The 24,479-nt window shown below is 44.9% G+C and overlaps 2 protein-coding genes across 2 annotated transcripts in view; both read right to left on the reverse strand.

Moving 5' to 3' along the window:
• Positions 1-13,992, reverse strand: part of LOC106503427 — a 29,009-nt gene extending 15,017 nt beyond the window's left edge. The window contains exon 1 of the mRNA XM_018066681.1: positions 13,939-13,992. Within this exon, the coding sequence (XP_017922170.1) occupies positions 13,939-13,992 (54 nt within the window). The remainder of the gene's footprint in view (positions 1-13,938) is intronic.
• On the reverse strand, positions 17,855-21,412 carry TDGF1 (teratocarcinoma-derived growth factor 1). Its single transcript, XM_005696027.2, has 6 exons — positions 21,393-21,412; positions 20,603-20,655; positions 20,387-20,521; positions 19,804-19,918; positions 19,613-19,722; positions 17,855-17,967 (listed from the first exon to the last, which is right to left on the reverse strand). The coding sequence occupies exons 1-6, from the start codon at positions 21,410-21,412 to the stop codon at positions 17,855-17,857; spliced, it is 546 nt and encodes a 181-aa protein (XP_005696084.2).

Consider the following 24,479-nt stretch of genomic DNA (forward strand, 5'->3'; position numbering starts at 1 on the left):
TGGGAAAAGGCATACATTTGGAGGCTCTGGGCTTCCCTGGTGGCTCAGCTGGTAAAGAATCTACCTGCAATGCGGGAGACCTGGGTTTGATCCCTGGGTTAGGAAGATCCCCTGGAGGAATGGAATGGACATCCACTCCAGTATTCTGGCCTGGAGAATTCCATGGACTATGTAGTCCATGGGGTCGCCAAGAGAAAGACATGATTGAGTGAGTTTCACTTTCTTTTGGAGGCTCTGGATTTGAATCTCAGCTCTGTCACTAGTTGATTCACACTAGTTAAGTAGTTTTGTTAAGTCTCAGCTTCTTCATTGTAAAAGAGGAATGATAAAACCTATAGAGAGGGACTTCCTTGGTGGTCCAATGGCTAAGACTCTGAGCTCCTAATACAGGGCGCCTGGGTTTGATCCCTGGTCAGTGAACTAGATCCTACATGCCATGACTAAAGATCCCACATTCCACAATTAAGACCTGGCACAGCCTATATATATATATATATATATATATATATATATATACATACATATATATATATGTATATATATATATAAAACCTATAGAGAGATATAATAACAGTAAACAATTGTTTTATTAGTATTAAAATAAAAACCAACATTTATTAACTCTGTTTAGATGTCTGGTACTGTTCTAAGCTTTATAGGTACAAACACAGTATGCTATACATTGTACACCTAAGACTGGGGACTATCGTCACTCCCACTTCATAGATAAAAAGACAGCGGCACAAAAGGGTAAGCATCTTATCTGAGGTCATATCGACAGTAAGTGACAGATTGGGGTTTGAACCCAAGCAGCGTGACTTCAAAGCCCTTAATCCATCGTGAGCTCCAGCATTGTTAAAGGTCACACCCAGATTTCTCTGGGTCTCTGCCCTGTGCTTCCATCATCTGCTCCCCAGTGATAAGTTACATGGGGAGGGGGGTTGAAACTTCATGCAAAGCTGTGGGGCTGCCAGATAAAGTGAGAAGAGAGGACAGCACCCAGGCCAGACCTCCCTACCAAGGTCATGTCAGTACCAGCAGGGCAGCCCATACAGGCTCTGTCGGGGGCTTGCTGTCTTCTTTGTTTGAACTGTTTATTTTAAAACAATTATAGACTCACAGGGAATTACAAAGAGGTGGACAGGGTGGCACTGACCACCTTCCACCCAGTTTCCTCCAGAGGTAACACCTTGTGTAACCAGAGTGCAAGAGCAAAGCCAGGAAATACCCTGGTACCATCCACAGAGCTTCTTCAGGTTTCCCTGGTTTTCACAAGCACGTGTGTGTGTAGCTCCGTGTAGTTTATGTGTGCAGATTTGCACGTTCGCCATCACAGTCAAGATACAGACTTGTTCCATGGTACGGATCCCGTGTCTTCCTTTTATACTCACGGCCACTTCCCTCCTTCCTTCTATCCCAAACCTCTGCCAACTACTAATTTTTCCTTCATCTCTGCAATTTTGTCATTTCAGTAATGCTATATACTGCAGAAACCATGCAGTGTGAACTTTTGAGGTTGACGTTTTGCATTCAGCCAGATTTCCTTGAGATCCATTCAAACTGTTGTGTGTATCAACAGTTTGTTCCTCTGCATTGCTCAGTTGTAGCCCATGATGTAAATGCATCAGCTTCTTTCATTATTTACCTATTGAAGGATGTTTTGATTGTTTCCAGTTTTTTGGATATTATACCCAAAGCTTCTGTGAACATCCGTGTACAGGCTTTTTGAGAACAGACAAAAATCCTTCTCTGGAATAAATACCCGAGAGTTCAATTGCTGGGTCACATGGTAAGCATTTGGCAAGGCTTCCCTGGTAGGTCACCTGGTAAGGAATCTGCCTGCATGCAGGAGACCCTGGTTCAATTCTTGGGTTGGGAAGACTCCCTGGAGAAAGAATACGCTGCAGTATCCTTGGGCTTCCCTGGTGGCTCATATGATAAAGAATCCACCTGAAATGCAGGAGACCTAGGTTCGATCCCTAGGTTAGGAAGGTCCGCTGGAGGAGGGCATGGCAACCCATTCCAGTATTCTTGCCTGGAGAATCCCCATGGACAGAGGAGCCTGGTGGGCTACAGTCTATGGTATTGCACAAAGTCAGACATGACTAAGTGACTAAGCACAGGACATTCGATGGTAAGTATTAATACATGTTTAGGTTTTTAGGAAACTGCGAAACTGCTTTGTTTTTTTTTTAAACTATTCTTTTTAAAATAATTTCACACAACAGAAATTTTGTTAAGAGAGAATAGTACAAAGAGTTTCATACCATCACCAAGATTAACCAAATGTTAATTTTGCGACATTTGCTATAGCATTTCCCACATCTCTCTCTCTCTCTTTCTCTCTACCTATCTATCATCTTTCTGTCTCTACCCATCCATCCATCGATCATCTCATTTCTGAACTGGTTTAAAGTAAGCTGCATACATCATGTCATTTTTCTCTTTGTTGTTGTTGAGTCACTAAGTCATGTCTAACTCTTTGTGGCCCCATGGACTGCACCACACCAGGCTTTCCTGTCTTTCACTATCTCCTAGAGTTTGCTCAAACTCATGTCCATTGAGTCATTGATGCCATCCATCCATCTCATCCTCTGTTGCCTCCTTCTCTTCTTGCCCTCAATCTTTCCCAGCATCAGGTTCTTTTCCAATGAATAGGTTCTTCGAATCAGATGGCCAGAGTACTCGAGCTTCAGCTTCAGCATCAGTTCTTCCAATGACTATTCAGAGTTGATTTCCTTTAGGACTGATTGGTTTGATCTCCTTATAGTCCAAGGCACTCTCAAGAGTCATTTTCCTCCTAAATACTTCACATTTCAGTGTGTATTTCCTAAATACAAGGACATTCACTTACATAACCACCATATAGTGGTCAAAATGAGGAAGTTTAACAATTATTATCTCAAACACACGCTTTTCAGATTTTTCTCAATGCAACTGATAGCAGTTCTCCCCCCTGAAATCCAATCCAAGATCATACAGACATTGCGTTCACTTGTCATGTCTCCTTGATCTCCATTAATCTGGAAAAATTGCTCATCCTCTTAATTTAATTAACTAATTTAGGTCTTTTGTGACAGTGACAGTTTTTAATACCATAGGTTAGTATTTTATAGAATACCCTTCAGCTTGACTTCGTGTGATATCTTGTTATCATTAGAATCAGATTATGGATTTTTGGCATAAGTGCCACTGAGGTGATGTTTCCTACTCAGGGCACCCTAGCAGGAGGCACAGATAGCCATTTGTTCCAGTGTTGGTGGTGTCAGTGTTGACCATTGATTAACATAGTATCTGCCAGTTTTATCCACTGTAAAGCTATTATTTCTCCCTTTATAGTAAGCATTTTGTGGGGGACTAATATGAGACTGTACATATCTTGGTGCTCATCAAACTTTCAGCCTCTAGGTTTAGCATTCACTGATGACTCCTGCCTGCAACTTTTTTTATAATAATAAACATTTTTATAAATCTAATTCGATCTTTCCTTCTACATGTATTAGCCGGCATTCTACAGTAGTGTTTGCTCTTCTCAACTATCTGTCTGTCTATTGGTCAGTCTAGATATTGTCAGTATGGACTCATGGATTATAATCTGTTATTACCATTTTTTATTTCAATGCGAGACTACTGCAGATTTGTGAGGGGTAGCCTCTTCAAGCCGGCGTCTATGTTTTTTGACACATCCCTGTCCTTCCCTGGTGGCTCAGACAGTAAGTATCTGTCTGTGATGCAGGAGATCTGTGTTCGATCCCTGGGTTGGGATCTCCCCCAGAGAAGGGAATGGCTACCCACTCTAGTATTCTTGCCTGGAAAATCCCATGGACAGAGGAGCCTGGCGGGCTACAGTCCATGGAACTGCGGAGTCTGACATGACTGAGTGACTAACAACAAAAACAATATCCTTCCTGAGACCTTCCTTGCTTTTTGGCACAAGATGTTCCAGGCTTCTCTTGTGCCTTTCCTGCCCCAGCCCTGGTATCAGCCACTTCTCTTTGAAGCCCTGGCTCCTTTTACTGAGAAAGGTGTCTATGCAGCAAGACCAGGGTGCTGGGTATGCCTATTGCATTGGAGAGGTCACAGCTTCCAAACCCTCTCAGCATCTGGGTTTCAAGCTTTCTGAAGTTGAATTAGGGGGACGCTGCATAACCTAATGCTGCTTGATTGGTTTCTAGTTGCATTCATTCCTAAGACAGCCCCATACACTGGAAATGGGATGTTTTCTGAGTTGAGGGTTGGAACAATGCCCTCAGTGAACTTGGCTTGGCCTAGCAGGGCAGCTGCGAGAGCTATACAGCTGAAGCAGTCCTTGGAGGACAGGAGAGAAGACAGGGCCACAGCCCAAGGAGAAGACTCCTGAAACAGCCACCAGACAGAGCATTTGGAAAATGCAGCTGCTTTGCTCCTCACATAGCTCCTGTCCCAGAGGAGACCCTGCTAGATGGAGATGTTGTTGCCTCTGCTGTTGATTTTGTGGTCATTGTACACAGCCTTTCTCCTTTCTCAAAAACAAGGGATTTGTGCTGATTCAATTTTTGTCTCAAAATGGTGAAGGAGAATTCCAGGGGTTGCCAGAGCCCAGCTGGATGTTGTGATGTTGTGCTCAACATGGCATATACTCTTAGCTCTGAGAGCTGAGTTATCAGATATGGTGGTGGGGATGGGCAGAGAGAGAGCAAAATAAATAGCATGAAAATAGGACTCTCCGACAGAAGATAACTACCTGGGTTTAAAAACCCTCCTCCAAATGGGCCAAGAGAAACCCAGTTAGTAAGACCAGCCTGCATACCAGGTATCCTAATCATCAAGAGGCCAGTGGGGACCTGGCCTAGCCAGCAGGCTCACAAATGGGACTTTGTGAGATCCTATTTATAAGGAACAGAGCTGCTTTACTAAGCCTGGGGGCTTCATGGAAGCAAAAAAGTTATGAATCATTGGTTAGAAGGGGGCTGGCAGGAAATATACTTGCAGCCCAGACCAAGGAAGTGGAAGAGTCCCCAGGAAGGGCCATCCCCGACCTTTGCAATAGGGCTCTTTTATTCAGCGCCAAGATGCAAATACTTCCCCTCAACAACGTTAGGCCTTTTACAGGCAAGTTCAAGGTCAGTAAGGCAGAAATTGGGGGAGGCCAGCACAGCCTCTTACTAACCTGGGTTTTGCAACACTGCAAGTATTTATATGGGTTGCATATTTTTGGCCCTTAATTCAGCTGCTTTTCTGGGATAAGCTCACTGAAGCAGGAAAGGCCTTCCTAGGGCTGGTAGCACCGAACTTTCCTGTTAAGAAAATGGTTGTCCCTCTTTGTAATACTCCATGGAATGAGTTTCATTCCCTAAAAAACTCATACTGCTTTACACATAACATATTAGTTATCCCATTGTTTCATACTTGCAAAGAATGTAAAATTAGTAAGATGATAAAATATTTAAATTTAAGCCTGGAAAATCCCGTGGATGGAGGAGCCTGGAAGACTGCAGTGCATGGGGTCGCTGAGGGTCGGACACGACTGAGCGACTTCACTTTCACTTTTCACTTTCACGCATTGGAGAAGGAAATGGCAACCCACTCTAGTGTTCTTGCCTGGAGAATCCCAGGAACGGCGGAGCCTGGTGGGCTGTCATCTATGGGGTCGCACAGAGTCGGACACAACTGAAGTGACTTAGAAGCAGCAGCAGCAGCAGAGGAGACTTTACTTTGCTGACAAAGACATTACTTTGTTGCAAAGGTCTGTCTAATCAAAGCTATGGTTTTTTCAGTAGTCATGTATGGATGTGAGAGTTGGACTATAAAAAAAGCTGAGTACCAAAGAATTGATGCTTTTGAACTGTGGTGTTGGAGAAAACTCTTGAGAGTCCCTTGGACTTAAAGGAGATCACGTCAGTCAATCCTAAAGGAAATCAGTCCTGAATATTCATTGGAAGGACTGATGCTGAAGCTGAAGCTCCAATACTTTGGCCACCTGATGCAAAGAACTGATTCACTGGAAAAGACCCTGATGCTGGGAAAGATTGAAGGCAGGAGGGGAATGGGGCGACAGAGAATGAGATGGTTGGATGGTATCACCGACTCAATGGACATGAGTTTGAGTAAGTTCTGGGAGTTGGTGATGGACAGGGAGGCCTGGCGTGCTGCAGTACATGCAGCAAGAGTCGCAAAGAGTTGGATGCGACTGAGTGACTGAACTGAATTGAGAGGAGACTAATTTTCCATGAGGGGGGCAGAGAAAGATGAAACTAATATTTACGTATGTTCTATTGTGAAGCATTTGATGCTATATTGTAGTTCTTTACTGATTGTCCTCACATGAGGTTCTTGTCCCTATTTTATAGACATGAAAACTGAGTCTGGAAAAGACTGAACAACAAGCCTATGATCTCACAGCTGGAAATGGCAGAGCTGAGGCTCAGACCTGTGTCAGTCTGATCTCAAAGTCTGCAAGTGCTGTTGAAGCTGGTATGTTTGTACCTGGTTGAAATTGGCCTATATATTAGGCACATAGGATATAGATAGTAAATATCCATGTAACAACATGATTAACATTGTGTAACCTGATCCACACTTGAGGATGCCTCTACTTAAAAATTATTATCTGTCTTTTTTCTGCTGTGGCTCAGCAGTAACGAACCTGCCAATGCAGATGTAGGTTCAATCCCTGGGTCGGGAAGGTCCTCCTGGAGAAGAAAATGGCAATGCACTCCAGTGTTCTTGTCTGGAAAGTTCCATGGACAGAGGAGCCTGGTGGGCTACAGTCCATGGGGTTGCAAAAGAGTCAGACATGACTTAGAGACTAAACGCACATGAAACGTGAAATATAGTCACCACAAGCAAAGAGGTCTTTGGACGGCTGGGCCAAACCCAAGAGAAGTCTGGAAGCTGTGTTAGCAGTCCACAGCAGCACCGTGTCCCTGACTTTGTCATCTCTGAATGACTTTAGCCTTAAACCTGTGCTCCTTCACTGGGACCCGTGGGGTGGTTAAATAGGAAGTAGCTTACCATCTTTCATCTCCCTTCCTCTTGTCTCAGCAATTCCTTTTCCAGGGCTAATTCGTTTCCAGGCTCTGCCTGACCTAATGAAGAGGCTGGGAGCCCTGAGACATGACTGTGATCCTGCACAGCTAAACATTTAATATTGATTTTGTAGGACGTTTTTTAATTTACAAAGTGCTTTCAATCACATTGTCTAATGAGTTATCAACAAGGGTAAGGAAAAGTGGTAAGAAGTAAGGCAAGATGACAAAAAGTGTTAAGATGAGCCTGGGAATGAGGCTGATCCTCTGGAGAGGGGGTGGAGGTTGATGAAGAAAGATTGTGTGGTGAGCCAGCCCCTGAGCACCAGGCAGAGGCAGGAGAGGACTTGACAGAATCACTGACCCATAGGCCCCATTTCCCAAGACGCTTGCCCGCTGCAGACCCCAGCTGATACAGAGCCAGGAGCTGTAATTTCTCCACGAGACAGCTACGGTGAACTCTGACAGAAGCTTCTCTCTGACGCTTCACATGCCTTCATGTGGTCAGGACCACAGGACCATTTTGTGATGCATTTATCTATGCCCTGGTGGCTTATCCTTAAGAACCTCATTTAGAATGGTGCTTTGCCAAAGATAAGAGTTGTGAAGTTGACAGGGCCTGGGACTGTGACTCTCTTGGCCTGACCTTTTCCACTCCTTTATGAGTCTGATCCATATTCCATTACCTTCAGATAAGCTGTGCTTGCTTGGTGGGGAGTGGGTGCCAGTGAGTAAGCTACCTGGATTCTATCAGCATTTTCACAGTCTTCCCTGCCATTCTGTACAGAAAAATGAGAATGGAGGCAGATTTTCCAGCAGTGCTGTGGGGAAAATTATTCTGGGCAAGGACTTTATGAACTCTTTCCAGCCACCAAAAATGAGGCTGCTGAGTCCAGGCATGTCTGGCCAAGCACGTCCTTACATTTCAAGGGTACAGCTTGGGAAGGGCGGAGTGCTGCCCACACAGCAGCCGCTCTCTGGCCAGCCCTGAGGCTGGCCGCATGGAGGGGGGTCGGGTCGGTGCCCCTGTGATGGAGCTCCTCCTCCACTCCCCGCCTAGGATGCAGGTGGGTGAAAACAGGTATGCAGAGGATGGTATGCTGATGCCCTCTGTTAGGAGTGCAGCTGGTGGTCTGTGAGCCAGCACCCAGCCAGGGCCACCTCTGCACAGCGGCGACACCAGCAGCTGGACCCGAGGGCCTCCCTCCACCCACAGTCAGGACCCTGTGCTCTCCAGGATTTCCTGACGATGGTCTGCTCACTGCAGTGACGAGGCATGACTTGCTGCATAGAGTGGGGATCTATTCCCCACAGAGTGATAATGCTATTGTTTCAGATTTGAACGCTGAACCTGAGTATTTCCATTTGCTCCATATTTAGCGCCAGCTGCTCTGTGCTTTTCCCCTTTGTGTGCTTGTCTGTCTACACCCCAGGCTATGGGCACCATGGTCTGTGGGGGTTATGTCCTATGCGTCCTGGTGTGTTTGCCCCAGGCATCTAGGACCATGCTTTGTTGCTGTTGTTCAGTTGCTAAGCTGTGTCTGACTCTTTGCAACCCCATGGAGTGTGGCACATCAGGCTTCCCTGTCCTTCACTATCTCCCAGAGTTTGTTCAAATTCATGTCCATTGCATCAGTGATGCTATCTAACCATCTTATCCTCTGCTGCCTTCAATCTTTCCCAGCATCACAGTCTTTCTCAAAGAGTTGGCTCTTTGTATCAGGGGGCCAAAGCATTGGAGCCTCAGCTTCAGCATCAGTCTTTCCCAGTGAATATTCAGGACTGATTTCCTTTAGGATTGACTGGCTTGATCTCCTTGCTGTCTAAGGGCCTCTCAAGAGTCTTCTTCAGCACCACAGTTTGAAAGCATCAATTCTTTGTCACTCAGCCTTCTTTTTGGCCCAACGCTCACATCCATACACGACCACTGGAAGAATCATAGCTTTGACTATATGAACCTTTGCTAACAAAGTGATGTCTCTGCTTTTTAATACATTATCTAGGTTTGTCATAGTTTTCCTTCCAAGGAGCAAGCGTCTTTAAATTTCATGGCTGCAGTCACCATCTGCGGTGATTTTGGAGCCCAAGACAATAAAATCTGTCCCTCCTTCCACTTTTCCCCTTCTGTTTTGCTGTGAAGTGATGGGACTAGATGCCATGAATCTTCGTTTTTTGAATGTTGAGTTTTGAGCCAGCTCTTTCTCTTTCCTCTTTCACCGTCTTCAAGAGGCTCTTTAGTTCCTCTTCACTTTCTGCCATTAGAGTAGTATCATCTACATACCTGAGGTTGTTGATATTTCTCCTGGCAGTCTTGTGGGGTTGTGATTCATCCAGCCTGACATTTTGCATGATGTACTCTGCAGATAAGTTAAATAAGCAGGGTGACAATATTCAGCCTTGTCATACTCCTTTCACAATTTGCATACAGCAAGCATTTTTTCCTGTACTAAATGTTTGTTAGCTCAAGAAAATCAGTAACAGTAGATTTAATTTGATTCAAACCCATATTTGGGGGATGAGATGAGGCTAGGGATGGAGGATGGGTTTAAGGACCTGGAATGTGAAGTCAGTGTTGGAATCTGTCTTCACCTACTAGCTGTTTGGCCTTGGGCAGGTTAGTCACCCTCTCTGAGTCTCAGTTTCTTTCGCTGTGAAATGGAGGTAGTAATAGTTACTCAACACTATTGTTGAAAGCATCAAATGGGATCACAAGTATGTACGCATTTTCTAGCAAAGTTCCTGGCAAAGTAAGTCCACGATAGATGGATGAGTATTGGAAACTGTTATGAAAACATTAAGAACCAAAGGAGTTAAGTGAATTGTCCCAATTAATACAATGAGTACTATTTATTCAATTACACTACAGTGTGGGGTATGCGTGCTTAGTCATATCTGACTCTTTGTGACCCCCTGGACTGTAGCCTGCCAGGCTCCTCTGTCCATGGGATTCTCCAAGCAAGAATACTGGGATGGGTAGCCATTCCCTTCTTCAGGTTGCAACAAAAGAAGTCACTGCAATGAGAAGCCTTGGTACCACAACTAGAGAATAGCCCCTGCTTGCCGCAACTAGAGAGAAGTCTGCCTGGAGCAATGAAGACCCAGCTCAGCCAAAACCAAAAAGCCCTATGGAAAAAAAAGAAGATGATGAAGAGGCTAGCTAGGGCAGAGAGCTGAGTCCCAGGCAGCTGCTGTTCCTTCGCCTCCAGCCTGGGAGCCAGGAGATGGGCCTGGTTTTTGCCCTCACCTTGGGGAAGGATGGACCCGTCTACCTGCTGGGGCTGCCACCTTGGGCAAGTGTAAACATTGTTTTTGGGCAAGAGCAACAAAAAAATGCTCTACTCTTGATATATTCAGGGAAATCATCTATTGGATTTTAGTCCAAATATCTCCTGAGGTGGAGGCTGTGCACAAAAAGGCTTAGGTGAGCCTGGCCACCTCTTGTCATGCCAGGTGTCTTGCCCAGGAGTGGAGCAGAAGGGTGCTGGGAGCTGAAGGAGATGCCCTGAAGTGTGAACTCAAGTTACTCAGTACTGCTGTGTGGGGGTTGAACTCTGAAATGTTTTGCCATTTGCAGAATAATAAGTAAAGGGAAGGGAAGAAGAAAGGGATACAATCCTCTTAATGATCCCATTAAAATGGGAACCTCATCTACCATTGTTTTAGAACCAGGCTACGTGCTCAGCTCTGTTCTGTGTTTGGCCAGGGGTGTTAAGCACACGGCAGCCAGAGGGAAAACTGTTTAGAAGAGACCTACAGGAAGAGAGCTGATTCCTGGGAAGCATGGTGGTGGGACCTCCCCGCTTCCCTTCCAAAACCTTTCTTGAGCACCACTTACATGCTGGCACTGGTGCCGCTGGGGACGACGATGAGCAGCCTGCCCGGGCCCTCATTCTGCCCACAGCACATGGAGGCTCAGGCCTTGAGACAACTTGCTGGCAGTGGAGGGGGTGAGACTTGCTCCTAGGCCATTGGAGTCCAAATCCACTGTGCTGGGAAAAAGACCAAGCTTTGGACGGCCAGCGCTTGGCAGCCTGAAAAGGTGTGTCTGCGGTTTCCTGCTCTTCTCCATCCTCTTTAAAGCCCCTTCTTTCTCATCACTCCACCTCTTCCCAGCAGAGGCCCCACCCAAGGAGGAGGCTTTCCTCCACTATGTGCAGGAAAGGGCTTGCTTGGCTTCTTCCAGGGCCAAAGGGAAAAGTGGCTCTTCAATAAGAATTATCCAATTTACTTCATGATCTCCAGGAGCATGTGTTTCTATTGAGTACCTATGGCTCTGAGCCTCCTTTTGGCCATTTTTCAATGGGCGGTTGGAACAACTCACTTCCCAGTGAGAGCACATGCCTCAGTGATTGATAGACACCAGGGCAAGGGCCGCATCCATTTCAAAGAACATCACTCAGGTCTGCCCACCTAGCAGTTTCAAGTTGGAAGGAGGCTGGGGACCAGTAACATGGCCAGACGGGGAGATGGTTCTGTCTTCCCAACTCTACACTCTAGATGTAGTCGCTGGCCCTGCAGACCAGCGTGCATTGGGCAGCTGTTATTCCTTCTCCTAAGAAGTGAGATGAGGCACAGCTGAACTCAGAACTAGCTCCAGATGGCTGTGCAGAGTGACTCTTGCAGAGAAAACGATGAGCTTCCTATGTTTTCCTGTGAAAGGTTGTTGCTGAACCATGAAAGACGCCAGGATTCTTGGCCTCCAGAGGGGAAGAAATCAGTCCGGGAGCAGAGACGAGGATTGATTGCTCAGAGCTTTTATGTAATAAGGTTTTATTAAAGTATAAAAAAGGTAAAGAAAGTTTCTGACATAGACACCAGAAGGGGGCAGAGCCTAGAAATTGACTCTCTCACCTGCCTAGAGTGCTCATCACCTATTGCTATATTACCTGGTGCTTCTAACTTGGGGCTTTTAGAAGCTCATGGAGTTACAAGGCAATTAGTTTTCTCTTCCTTTGTGGACTTCCCTCCTTCCCCTGCCCAGAGAGGAAGGAATCTTGGACTTGGGGTGACTCTGACCCTTGGTTAGGCTGTGCTTAGGCTGGCAGAGATGAAGCCAAGACCATCAACAACTGTGAGTGGAGACAGAGCCCAAGCTTTGAGGGAAGGGTCTTAGGCGAAGAGTCTAACCAAGGCTGTGTTTTGTTGGATGGGGCAGTTGACATTTCTGTTTATAACTGGGATGTGTTTGTATAACTGGGACACACTTCGGAGTGGGAAACACCTTTTATCCAAATATCTCTAAGTACTATAGAAAAATAAACATCTTACTTTTTATGATTCCAGACAAAATTTGATTTTCTTTTCATAGCACATGGGTTTTATTTTGATGGGCTAGTCTGGTAAATCCTATAATAATATCAGTTTTTCTGATTGACGTTGATTACATGCTGATGTATCTAGTCTGTAGTCCTTGGCTTTTTTTTTTTTTTCCTGAATAAAAATAAACCAGAGTGATCTGGAATTAGATAATATCACACTTGTCTTCTGATTCCTACTGTGTGGAGGGCTTCCTGTGCAACTGGGGTTAATCTGTGATAGGTTAATTTACATCATGCGTTCAATGTAAAAAATAATTGTGTGGCTTAGAAGTGCTACATCACTTAGGAGAAGAATTGTGACCTCCCTCTTCTGCTTTCTTTTCTTCATTTTTTTCCCCCCCTGATCAGAGTTGACCTAGTGGGTGAGGTGGGCCAAGTCTCCTGGGAGTTGCAGAGGCTCCTGGAAGCGACCACAGCTGGGAGGGCCTTCTTCTCTGAAGGAGCCACAGCCCATACTGAGGTCAGTTTTGTCAAACAGCATGCGGCCTGTTTTTCCTGTCTTTATCATCTTCCCTCTCGATAGGGATGTAGGAGATGGTCTCCAGAAGTGTTAATTGTCTTTAATGCAGCTGTTAATGAGAAAGGAGACGATAAGGAACCAGTCCCCTTCCTGCCTTCCTACCCCTCTTCTTCCCTCCCTCCTCCATCTACAGTATCTACAGAGAAGCTCTAGAGTCCCTGGAGGTTTGGCACCCAGGGGCTGAGGATGCTGACAGACCAGTGTGGGAGACAGACAGGAAAACAAATCAGGGTGTTGGAGTGTTATGGGATCTATGGGAGACCTGTGGGGGGATTCAGCTCACAGAGTGGTTCTTCCCCCACAGTAGTTGGAGTGGGGCGGGGGGAGACAGGAATAGTAGAAGGAGAAGGAGGGGTGGAGGCACAGATCATATTTATCACCCTACTCCTTGTGAGATGCTTGTATTATACAGGCCCAGCTGTACCTGTGCCAAGGTGGATATTGCATTTTTTTCTTTTCCATTTGTGGTGTATTACAGGATATTGACTATAGTTCCTTGTGCTATACAGTAGGACCTCATTGTTTATCCATCCTATATATAATAGTTTGTATCTGCTAGTTCCAACTCTCAATCTATCCCTCCCCTACCCATCCCCCTTGGCATCTTCTGTATGAAGATGCATCTACTTGCATCATACAAGTCTTCTGTATGTCTGTGAGCCTGTTTTATAGATAAGTTCATTTGTGTTATATTTTAAATTCTTTATATAGGAGATATGATATGGTATTTGTCTCTTTCTAAATTATTTCACTTTGTATGATCATGTCTGGGTCCATCCATGTTGCTGCAAATGGCATTGTTTCCTTTTTATGGCTGAGTAACATCCCATTATATTTATGTGTGTATATATGTATATATATGCACCACATCTTCTTTGTCCATTCAGCTGTTGGACATTTTGGTTGCTTCCACATCTTGGCTATTGTAAATAGTGCTGCTATGAACATAGAGGTGCCTGTATCTTTTCAAATTTTGTCCAAATATAGGCCCAGGAGTGAGACTGCTGGATCATATGGCAACTCTATTTTTAGCTTTTTGGGGAACCTCGCTACTGACTTGTTGACTCAGGAGTCCAAAGATCTGGTCCCTTACCTCAACAAGAGACAGCTCTGAAGGGCCGTCCCAGCCCTGGAGCTCCCACGGCATCTGTTGAGGGCTGTTACACATAGCATCTCTGCTGCACAGCAACCATGCAGTTAATTTCTTCCCGAAGGCAGCTCCCTGAAAGTGTTGTTTTCAGGAGCTCTTCCCAGGAAGCTCCTTCTGAACACTCACAGCTCAGCTCCTGGGAACCTGACCCAGGACTCATCCTAGAGTAACCATTTTCCCCTGTGCTGTGGTTTCCTCCAGCTTCCTTTTATTTATTGATGTTGTCATCACATAAATCTGTCCTGATTTTCACTGAAACAGAGACAGCCCTTCTCCATCTAACCACTCATCTTGAAGTCGATTTTTTTCCCCCTGTAATTTCATAATTGTCCCTGGCTAACTGCCTTGCTCTCCCATGAACACTTCCATGGACCTCACAAATATAAACATGATAACTAATTCTTGCCTTTAGTCTTCACAAAATCTTAACTTCCCGTTATACAATCAATTATGTGCAATTGTAGTTAGCTTAGAAAACAAGATGAAAATTTACCTCTACTTGGAAATAACCATTTCAATATTTTCACGTTTCTTACCTTTTATGAACTCTAGTTGAAGCTACACTATACTCTGCCTTTCTCACCTGACATTGTGTTTTACACAGTTCAAGTCATTAAATATTCTAAAGATGCGATTTTAAAGGTGGTCATATTCCAAGGTTAAGGTTGAGTTCTTATGTGAAGTAAAGTGAAGTCGCTCAGTCGTGTCCGACTCTTTGTGACCCCATGGACTGTAGCCTACCAGGCTTCTCTGTCCATGGGATTTTCCAGGCAAGAGTACTGGAGTGGGTTGCCATTTCCATCTCCAAGGGATCTTCCCAATCCAGGGATCGAACCCAGGTCTCCCGCATTGCAAACGGACACTAAGAAGCCCTTCTCTGATATCAGACCTCTGGTTCAGCAACAGTGTTTTGAGTGAACCAGGGCAAGTCCGCCCACTTGGAGTAACAGGGCCAGAGGACAAAATGCTTTCTAGCTAGTGTGGACCCAGGTGTGTCTTTATTGTTTCCCATGTGGACACTTCAAGAAGTCTGTAAGGCTTTTGAGGGTAGAATCTAGAGTCTTTTGCATCCCCTTGAACACCATTTCTCAGAATATACTTTTGGTTCATGCATACAGGTGAACATTATTATTATTCATTTTTGTTCTTTAAAATTTAGGGACTGGTATAAATTATTCAGGCTTCACAAATGCTATTGTTTTGGACAAGTAAAAAGCACTTTAAAAAAGTGGATAGATATTCAAGATCACCAATGACTAGGGAAATGCAAATCAAGACCATATAAGATACTACTTCATACCCACTAGGATAGCTATTATGAAAAAATAAAATAAAAGCAGTGCCCAGAAAGCAATAGGGTGCAGGAAAATTGGAATATTTATGCATTGCTGATGGGCGTGTAAAATGGTGAAGCTATTGTGAGAAACGTACAGTAGTTCTTTACAAAATTAAAACAGAATTATGATATGATCCAACAATTCCACTTGTGAGTCTATACATCGAAGAACTGAAAGCAGGGACTGGAAGATATATTTATATACCAATGTTCACATCACATTATTCATAATAGCCAAAAAGTAGAAACCAAATGCCATTAATGGATGGATAACCAAATGTGGTATATACATATAATGGAATATTATTTGGCCTTTAAAAAAAAGATGAAGTTCTGACACATGGGTGAACCTTGAAGACAGTATACTAAGTGAAATATGCCAGTCACAAAAGGATGTGTATGACTAATTATGTGAGGTGTCTGGAATAAATTCATGGACACAAAATAAACTAGTGGCTGCCAGGGGCTGTGGGGAGGAAAAATGAGTTGTTATTGAGTTTCAGTTTGAAAGGATGGAAAAGTTGTGGAAATGGATGGTGGTGATGGTTGCCCAATAGTGTGAATGTACTTAATGTCACTGAACTTTACACTTAAAAAATAGTTGAAATGATAATGACTGAATATAAATTATAATTTAAAGCACAGGTGATGTGGCCCAAATAAGGTGGAATGTGAATTGTCCAAGTTTGGAGAACACAGTCCCAACAGTGTTCACATTATGCTTAGGGATCATAGCAGTTTCATGAAATGAGACAAAGCCTTATTTCAATACTCTGAAGTCTTTTTTTTTTTTTTTCATTTCTGGGCTAAAAATGTTTTAAAGTAATCTGTGGTAAATAGGAAGGTCGAGAAGAACTGTGACATTTGTTGAGGAACTTGTTGTGTTAGAGTTTTAGTTGGTTCACTTCATTCTAACACGGTAGTGTAGTGACCAACATGGTTCAGACTAGGAAACTGGGTCCCATTGCCAGTAAGTGGCCAGACCAGCCCTCCCCACTGGGCAGCCCTCTCTCCAGCTCTGAGCTCTCTTGGTGGTATCTCTCACTGCTTCCTTGCTTATCCCATTTCACCTTCTGTCACTGGACATTGCAAAAAACAAAAGAAAATTCCACTCTTCTGGAATTCTGCATCTGTAGGGCATTCATTTGGAAAACCACAAATTATGGATCCAACAGTATGTAAATAATGGAAACAGATCTTGTCCCTCACAGCAGAGCACACACACCAAAGCCACAAACAAAACTGGGCACCACCTTGAGCTCTTGGCCTGTCCAGTTCCCTTATCTTTAAGCCTGTTGTAGTCATCACGGTCCATATGAGAACAAAAACAGTACACCCTCACTGCGGAAGACAGAGAAGTGAGAGGAAAAATGCCACCAGCTAGAAATAACCACAGTTCACACATTGGTCAATGTACTTCCCACTTTTACTAGACAGAACAGATACATATCTTTAAAACTGGCTTTACAATATATGGTTTTATCACTGGCTTACAACTAAACATACTGTGAACATTTTCTTTTACCACCATTGAAATAATTGCATAGTATAGAGAAATCATAATGTATTAAGCAATCTTTATATCTCAGGGGAATTTAGATAGTTTTTTTAAAGGAGACTTTATTCTTTTCCCCTGGGCTTCCCTAGTGGCTCAGAGGTTAAAGCGTCTGCCTGGAATGCGGGAGAAAGACCTGGGTTCGATCCCTGGGTCGGGAAGATCCCCTGGAGAAGGAAATGGCCACCCACTCCAGTACTCTTGCCTGCAGACTCCCATGAAGGGAGGAGCCTGGTAGGCTACAGTCCATGGGGTCGCAAAAAGCCGGACATGACTGAGCAACTTCACTTTCACTTTTATTCTTTTTACAAATCCTTCAGAAAACAGGTGCCCTTGTCTTGTACAGCTTCCTATAGATGACAGAAACTTGCCCTTCAACTTAGCCTTTTAACTTGCTTCTCTGTAGCCACCGAATCAACCAAGACATTCATTTTATTTTCTCACATTTCTCCCATTTGCTCCCACTTTTCTACCTAGTCACCCAGGATATATGCACACCTCCATCACTCCAGCACCGTGTCTCTCACCGTGGATATCTGCCCCCTTCCTTCTCCTCTGCTCCCCTCACAGGTCCTTCCTTTCCAAGATACTATCTTAACTGATGTCAACCAACTCCATTCAAAGCTTTATGCTCAGTTCCACATTGAGAGTAACCTTTAATAATCTGAATATAGAATTCACCTGTTTAAAGGAAATTATTTGTAAGCCCTTGGCAGTTACATGTATCAGAAACACAGGAGTTGGGCACAAGAGATGGCTTACTCTTTTTTTTTTTTTTTAACTAGTTTTATGGAGAGGGCAGGGCAGAGGAAAGTAATTGACGCTTCAAGGAAATCTTAGGGACCACAGGGAAATCTATTCACTATTTCAAGGCAACTAACAAATTATCATCTCTCAGTTGAGACATTAGAGAGACAGCCTTTACAGGTCATGAAATCTGCATGACAAATGTTGAAAAGAAATGTGGGTTAATAATAACTTTGTATAGCAAGGCAGATGCCAGGTAGCATAAGAGCACATGCAGACAGTGTTAATTCTGGAGTCCTGGAAGCTGTGAGGTGCTCATCCATCACATGGCCATCTGGAAGATAGAGACACTTGGTCATTAAAGGAGATCCCTCTGGCACTTTATCCTGTTGCCCACATGGGTGACTCATCCACATGAGCCCCAAAGCAGTTAGGGTCCAAGACTGAGTACAGTGTGTTTATGGGATCAACAGTACCTACCAGTTACGTGCAGTCAGACTCCCCTGAAAAAATATTTTGACAGAAGATGCCACAGGCCCACTGGTAACTTGGCCTTTCTCAGACCTGGAAATCTAACCCTGTTGGTGAAGCCTATAATTGTTGGCGTGTGGCAGAACTTGGTTGGGGTCTGATGATAAGGAGGCAGCGTATTTCAGGTCCCAAGTTCTGGGGAGAAAATACGATACCTACCTACCCAGCCATTCCACCCACACCTTCCAATCACCTACCCTGGGTCTGATGTCTATGTGTATTTGTGTGAGTGTGTTCGTTACTCAGTCATGTCCAAATTTTTGCAATCCCATGGACTGCTGCCTGCCAGGCTCCTCTGTCCATGGACTTCTCCAGGAAATCTTCCCAACCCAGGAATCAAACCCAGATCTCCAGCATTGCAGACGGATTCTTTACCATGTGAGCCACCAGGAAAGCCCACCTGGGTCTGATACCCAATGTAAATAGACAAGACAATCCCTGCCTGGATCGGTGTCCCATCTTGTACTCAATGAAGCATTTGTTTTCATTTTCAATTTGTTGAATATTTTCAATTTCTAACATCTGCAGGGTCAGGACTAGGAGAGGCTTCTGAACTAGGGTGGCCTCTGAAATCTGGCTTAGGTTGGGGTAGGGAGCAAACCCTCTCCTCTTGTTCTCCTTTATGTCCCTGCCCTTCCTGTCATTGTTTTTCTCAAATCAGTAAAAATCAATAAGGTGAAAGGGTTCTGAGACCAATCACCAGGGAGTGCCGTACAGGGACCTTTTAGCATCCATGAAAAAGCTCCTACGAAAGGAGAAGGGGGCTTAGATCCTCCCATGGAATTTAAGTCCAATACTTGAAGTTGGGTTTTCCCAACCCCACTGTGGGCTTCCCTTGTGGCTCAGCTGGTAAAGAATCCGCCTGCAATGCAGGAGACCTGAGTTCGATCCCTGGGTTGGGAAGATCCCCTGGAGAAGGGAAAGGCTACCCACTCCAGTATTCTGGCCTGGAAAATTCCATGGACTGTATAGTCCATGGGGTTACAAAGAGTCAGACATGACTGAGCGACTTTCACTTGCAAATTAGCAGACGGCTGCCTTCACTTGCAATCCCACTCTGGGGTGGGCACTAACTGAGCTGCCCCCCTGGAGTCTGTCTGGGTCTCCCTGCCCAAAGAAAGGAACAGCAGAGAGCATCTCTTGGTATTTAAGAGGCCAAGACTTTTCTTGTTTATTTTCCTCTACAGAGTTTCACATCCTATAAAGGGTCAGGTAGACTTCAAGTAACTCTCCACCTGAAAGGTGGCACAACTAGCCACATACTGAGGAAGTAAATATCAAGGGTGCCAGGATGAACATCCAATCTGGAGTCCTCGATGCTTTTACAAGCAGACCTTTGACTGACAGCTTGCAGCAAGCCATGTGGTAAGAGGAAAGACCCTTAGTAACTAAGTGTCCACAGGCCACTAACTAACCGGAGAGGGCAAAAGAGGAGACCCTCTGCTTACCACAACCAGGTAGGAATGACTGAGGAAAGCAGCGAAGCTGGCCATGCCAGCATTTACACATGGAACACTTCCTGGGCAGCCAGGTGTCATGGGGCACAGACCCACAGTTCCTGAGGATGAATGGACATGCAGATTTTAAATCCCCACTTCTCCTCCCCTCTCCGCCCCCAGCCCCTTTTTCAAGGACTTACTCTTTGCGAGAGTCATGCTCACAGTTGCGTCCATAGAAAGAGGGAGGGCAGGCACAAAAGGACCCCAGCATGCAGGTTCCCCCATTCAAACAGCAGGTTCTGTTCAGCTCCTTACCTGAAATGTAAGAAGAGGTGGCTTAGAGGGGTGGAGGGACTGAAAAGTTCTCTTAAAAGGTTAATATGGCAGTAAGGACTTAATCTCCCCAAAGTGTTTGCAGATGTCTAAACATTGTAAATCTCACTGAATAAGACTCTGCTTTTTAGTGTTCCTTTGGCTACCTGTGCTTTTGAGCAGAGAAATCTTTTTTCATGCCCAAGCCAGTGGTGGTACCTGGAATCCCCAGCATGGTGGGATCAGGTGAGGGAAACTTGTGTTCTGCGAGAGAAACTGTTCTGTGGTGGGGTGGAGGGCAGTGTGAAGTGCATGCCTGTATTGTCCCCAGAATCAAACCCAGTCCAGCTATCCCTCTACCCAGCTCCAGAATCACTCTTTTAGGTGAAAGTGTCAAAAAGATACTCAGAAAACACATAAAGGACCACGATAAAGATACCACACTGTACATCTAAGGCGGGTACGTCTTACTCTTTTGGATTCCCATGGATGCTACAAACTGGGAAGGCTGGTGACGAATTGCAGGCTCCTCTTGGGACCAAAGGCCATCATCTCTGAAGGCCAGCTCTCCCTGTGACAGACGGGCAAGTTCAAGGCCGCCCAATCCTGAATGACAAAATTAACTCCTTGAGTCTATGTTCCAGCCACTTGAAAATTGCCAGTGATCAAAAGAACAAAGTCTCTTACCAGCGACTAATCCCAGTTCAAGTGCTCTGGAAAAGGCCAGGATCAAAATCACACTAGGAAGAGGAAATCAGACCTCCATTAGCAAAACAAAGCAAATAAAATCCCTTTGAGTTAACACCACAGGCCACTAGGGAGAGAAATCCTAGAGCACCACTTTCCTCCCCCCACCCCTTTCTTTTTAAATGATTGATTTATATAACAACCCAAAGAAAGATGATGAGAATAAAGTCCAACTAATTTCCAGCTCTTTCCAATATGTATCCTCACATGCATATAATTTTAAGTGTCTTCTGCCTTCTATATCACATATTTTTCTCCTGCACCTAGTTTTCATAGTAATTTTAAATGGCTGGATGACATTCAATGTCATTGACGAATCACATTTCACAAACTATTTCATTTACACCAGTCTTTTAAAAGATGTTCAAGGTTAAAAAACATTTCCCATTATTCTTAACGGTTTCCAAATATTGAAAACCTGTCTATAACTTCAACCTTCTCAGAAGTATATTTTAAATTTCGTTGTAATGTTGACCTGTTCTTACAGAAGAGGAGGAAACCACTAGTCATGTCATAGGCAGAGCCAGTAACCTGACTGAAGATGTTAAAAGCCAGTAAAAAAGGTAGATGCAACTTTAAGTTCCAGGACTTTTGGAAAAACAGCAGCACTGTTGGCAGCTCTTTAAGGTTTGAATGAGATGAAGTAGAACAATGCAGAGGTACAGAACACGTTTCCCAAGCTGGCAAACTCTAGTAATAAAAAGTTCACACTCAAGATCGGTTTTCATACCTGTAAGAGAAGCGCTCCATCTTCCTCTGGTCTGTGGCCCCTAACAATTTAGAAGGAAAAAAATATTAACCCGGCTTTAATTCACAGTCATTGCCAAAACACCCAAAGGAAAATGTTAATTTCTTGACGTGAAAAAGAGCATTTTAAAAGAAAAATATCCCAGGTGAGAAATATGCTTTCCCCCAAAGTTCTTAGAAGCAGAAGTCGGGCCGTCCGGCGAAACTAGGGGACCCCTCACGGGTCTGTCCTAACAAACGCTTGGACTATAACCTTCAGGGAGATTCGCCTTCCTCAGTCGCAAGCCCTGGGGTTGTGGGGACAACCCTCTGGTGGGCGGGGAGGCGCGGCCTGTTCGCATTACAATGCTTAAACACTCCGGGGTGGAGGTGAGAGGCTGCGAGGCGGCCAAACAAAGAGAGAATGGAAAAGGCCATTCTTGTAAAACTGTTGCTAATTAGCCCTAATGTCTGTATCATTAGTTTCGGGTTAAAAATATCAGATTTGCTGTTAAAAAAAAAAGGGCAAACCAATTTCTGTATCGAGGTGGCGGGAAAGTATTGCTTTAATCAGGAAAACCGAAACACCAAGTTTGGGTCTCCTAAGGAGCTGATGTTTTATAAGTTTTATTTCCTGAAATTTGCTTCCATTTTTGGTTTTCCCAGGAAAGGTGTGTTGAGCCCGTGCTCGAGAAGGGTGTGTCTCCGGGGGTGGGAGGGAAAGGTGAGGACTCAGGGAAAGTTAGGGTTAGGACAGAAGTTCAGGGTCAGGAAGGGGTTCCTGCCCCCGCTGGAGTGAATGGGTGTAAATTCCAGGCGCACCTGAATTGCAAGCGAGGCTGGAAGGAAGCACAGCCGGCGCCAGGCGGGTGGGTGGGCTAGGGGAGGCGGGCAGCGAGGCGGACGGGGCCTGCGCCTTCCTGGTGGACCGAAGGCCGGGGTGCAGCCGCTAGCGGTCTACACAAGGGGTGCCAGGCCTGCTCCAGGAAAAGGATGTAGAAACACGGCCGTCCAGCCTGGGAGGGCATCTCAGCATTGCCACTGGGTGCCATTGCATTTTAGCAGTCTCCCCGGGCTCAATGTGCAGTCTCGTCATTCCCCTTAGTCTGCCGTGTCCTCCCTCCCCACCACGACACCGGAATTAACCCGATTTAGCTGTGTCCTCTATTACCCTAAAAGTATTTATTTGGTAATTTCAGTAAGCTCCAGACGCTGCTGCTGGAGAGGCCTGTCCCTGAGCCCTGAGGCCTCTTGAAACAGAGCAGGACTCTTTGGGGCCCTCCCAGGTATAAAAAGTGCCTCCGTGTCCCTTGTCTCCTGTTAGTCACACAGGAGCAGGCTCAAGCAGTTAATGATCAGGACAATAGAGTCACAGAATCTTTAGTTCCTCCCTGAAGGAGGCAGATAAGTGTCTGGTGCACATTCCTGAGCTGTGCTGCAGATGCCAAAACTGCCACCAAAGGGAAAAGGCTAACTGCACGATGACCAGATTCTAGCCATGACGTAAGCTGCTCCATCTTGAGCAGCACTGATTCTCTGAAAGTGAAAGTGGCTCAGTCGTGTCAGACTCTTTGTGACCCCATAGTCCATACAGTCCATGCACTTCTCCAGGCCAGAATACTGGAGTGAGTAGCAGTACCCTTCTCCAGGGGATCTTCCCAACCCGGGGATTGAACCCAGGTCACCCACATTACAGGTGGATTCTTTACCAGCTGAGCTACCAGGGAAGCGCTGTGTCTGGCCAGCACGATTCCAAGAATTAGCCTCAAGAGAATGGGGCAAAAAAACTGACCCTGGAGTTGAAGATTAACTGGGCTTGAAACAATCAATATGATGCTGACACAACCTGCTACTTGGCTCCAACAGACCTTAGCCCACAATACTTCCCTATTTCAAAGTGGATGAGGGTTTACTAACCTACTTTCTTGAATTTCCTCTGGAAGTGGGTCCATGCTTGAAGGAATCCTTTAATTGGAATTTTATCTTCTAGTCAAGGGGATCATAATTGGCATGATGAGTCTTTGCGAAATGATTACTTAAAATGTTACTAAAGAGATGCATCTTTTGGAGTCTCAGTGAGTATGTGAGGGAAGCAGAGAATATTTCTTATACCATGTCAGATCCTTCCACTCTAACAATTCTTTGTTGCTCATGTACAGCTTGAAATTACAGAAGACTTCTTCACCCTTTTCCCCTGGACATGGAAGGAAAATCTGACAGTGGGGGTTGTCACTGAGGAATTAAGACTCTAACTAGGGACTGTCAGCAACTCAGCATTCCAAGTCTATTTCTTTTTCTTTCTTTTCTTGGGCTGCACTGAGTAGCTTTTGGGCCTTAGTTCCTGATCAGAGATCAATCCTGTGCCCCAACAGTAGGAGTATGAAGTTCTAACCACTGAACCATCAGGGAACTCCTCCAAATCTATTTCTTCATTTTTCACTATGCCTGACTTCTACCATTAGCTTGGCTTAGCTTGCTGCAGATAGAGAAAGCTGTTGATGCATATCAAGATTGAAGATTAGTTTTTCTATAGGTCTCACTTCTATTCCCTACTCTCCAGTACTAGCTGACCAAAGATTTGTTCCAACCGCAAGCAAGACCTGGTGGCTACCTGGAACCTTGTGATGGGGACAGTCATCTCTGGATATAAAAGACTGCCCTGCACATAGCCCCTTTCTTTTTTTCCCTGGGTAATCTCTGAGCAAACCTGGGGATTTGGTTCTTTGTGACACGAGTCTCTGTCTCTCCAGGGTTGCTGGCTTCCTTAATAAGGTTATCTTTCCTTTTACCTAACACTGTCTCTCAGTATTGGACTCTAGAGCAAAGAGCTGCTGAGATGGATTTGGTAACACTTTCATCTAATACCTGAGGCTCCAGATAATTTAATTTGTTATTAAATACATCCTAAGTCATGAGTGAAAGTGAAAGTGTTAATCGCCCATTTGTGTCCGACTTTTTGCGACCCCATGGACTATAGCCTGGCAGGCTCCTTGGTCCATGGAATTTCCCAGGCAAGAATACTGGAGTGGGTAACCATTCCCTTCTCCAGGAAATCTTCCTGACCCAGGGATTAAACCTGAGTCCCCTGCAT

The sequence above is a fragment of the Capra hircus genome, chromosome 22, assembly GCF_001704415.2.
Source record: "Capra hircus breed San Clemente chromosome 22, ASM170441v1, whole genome shotgun sequence".
Lineage (NCBI taxonomy): Eukaryota > Metazoa > Chordata > Mammalia > Artiodactyla > Bovidae > Capra > Capra hircus.

Coding starts and splice junctions, on each gene's coding strand:
- TDGF1 (XM_005696027.2), bottom strand. CDS start 21,412: ATGGAGCGCTTCTCTTACAG. Junction 20,656..21,392: donor ATGGAGCGCTTCTCTTACAG/GTATGAAAACCG, acceptor TCCTCTTCCTAG/TGTGATTTTGATCCTGGCCT. Junction 19,723..19,803: donor GAGCATGACTCTCGCAAAGA/GTAAGTCCTTGA, acceptor ATTCATCCTCAG/GAACTGTGGGTCTGTGCCCC.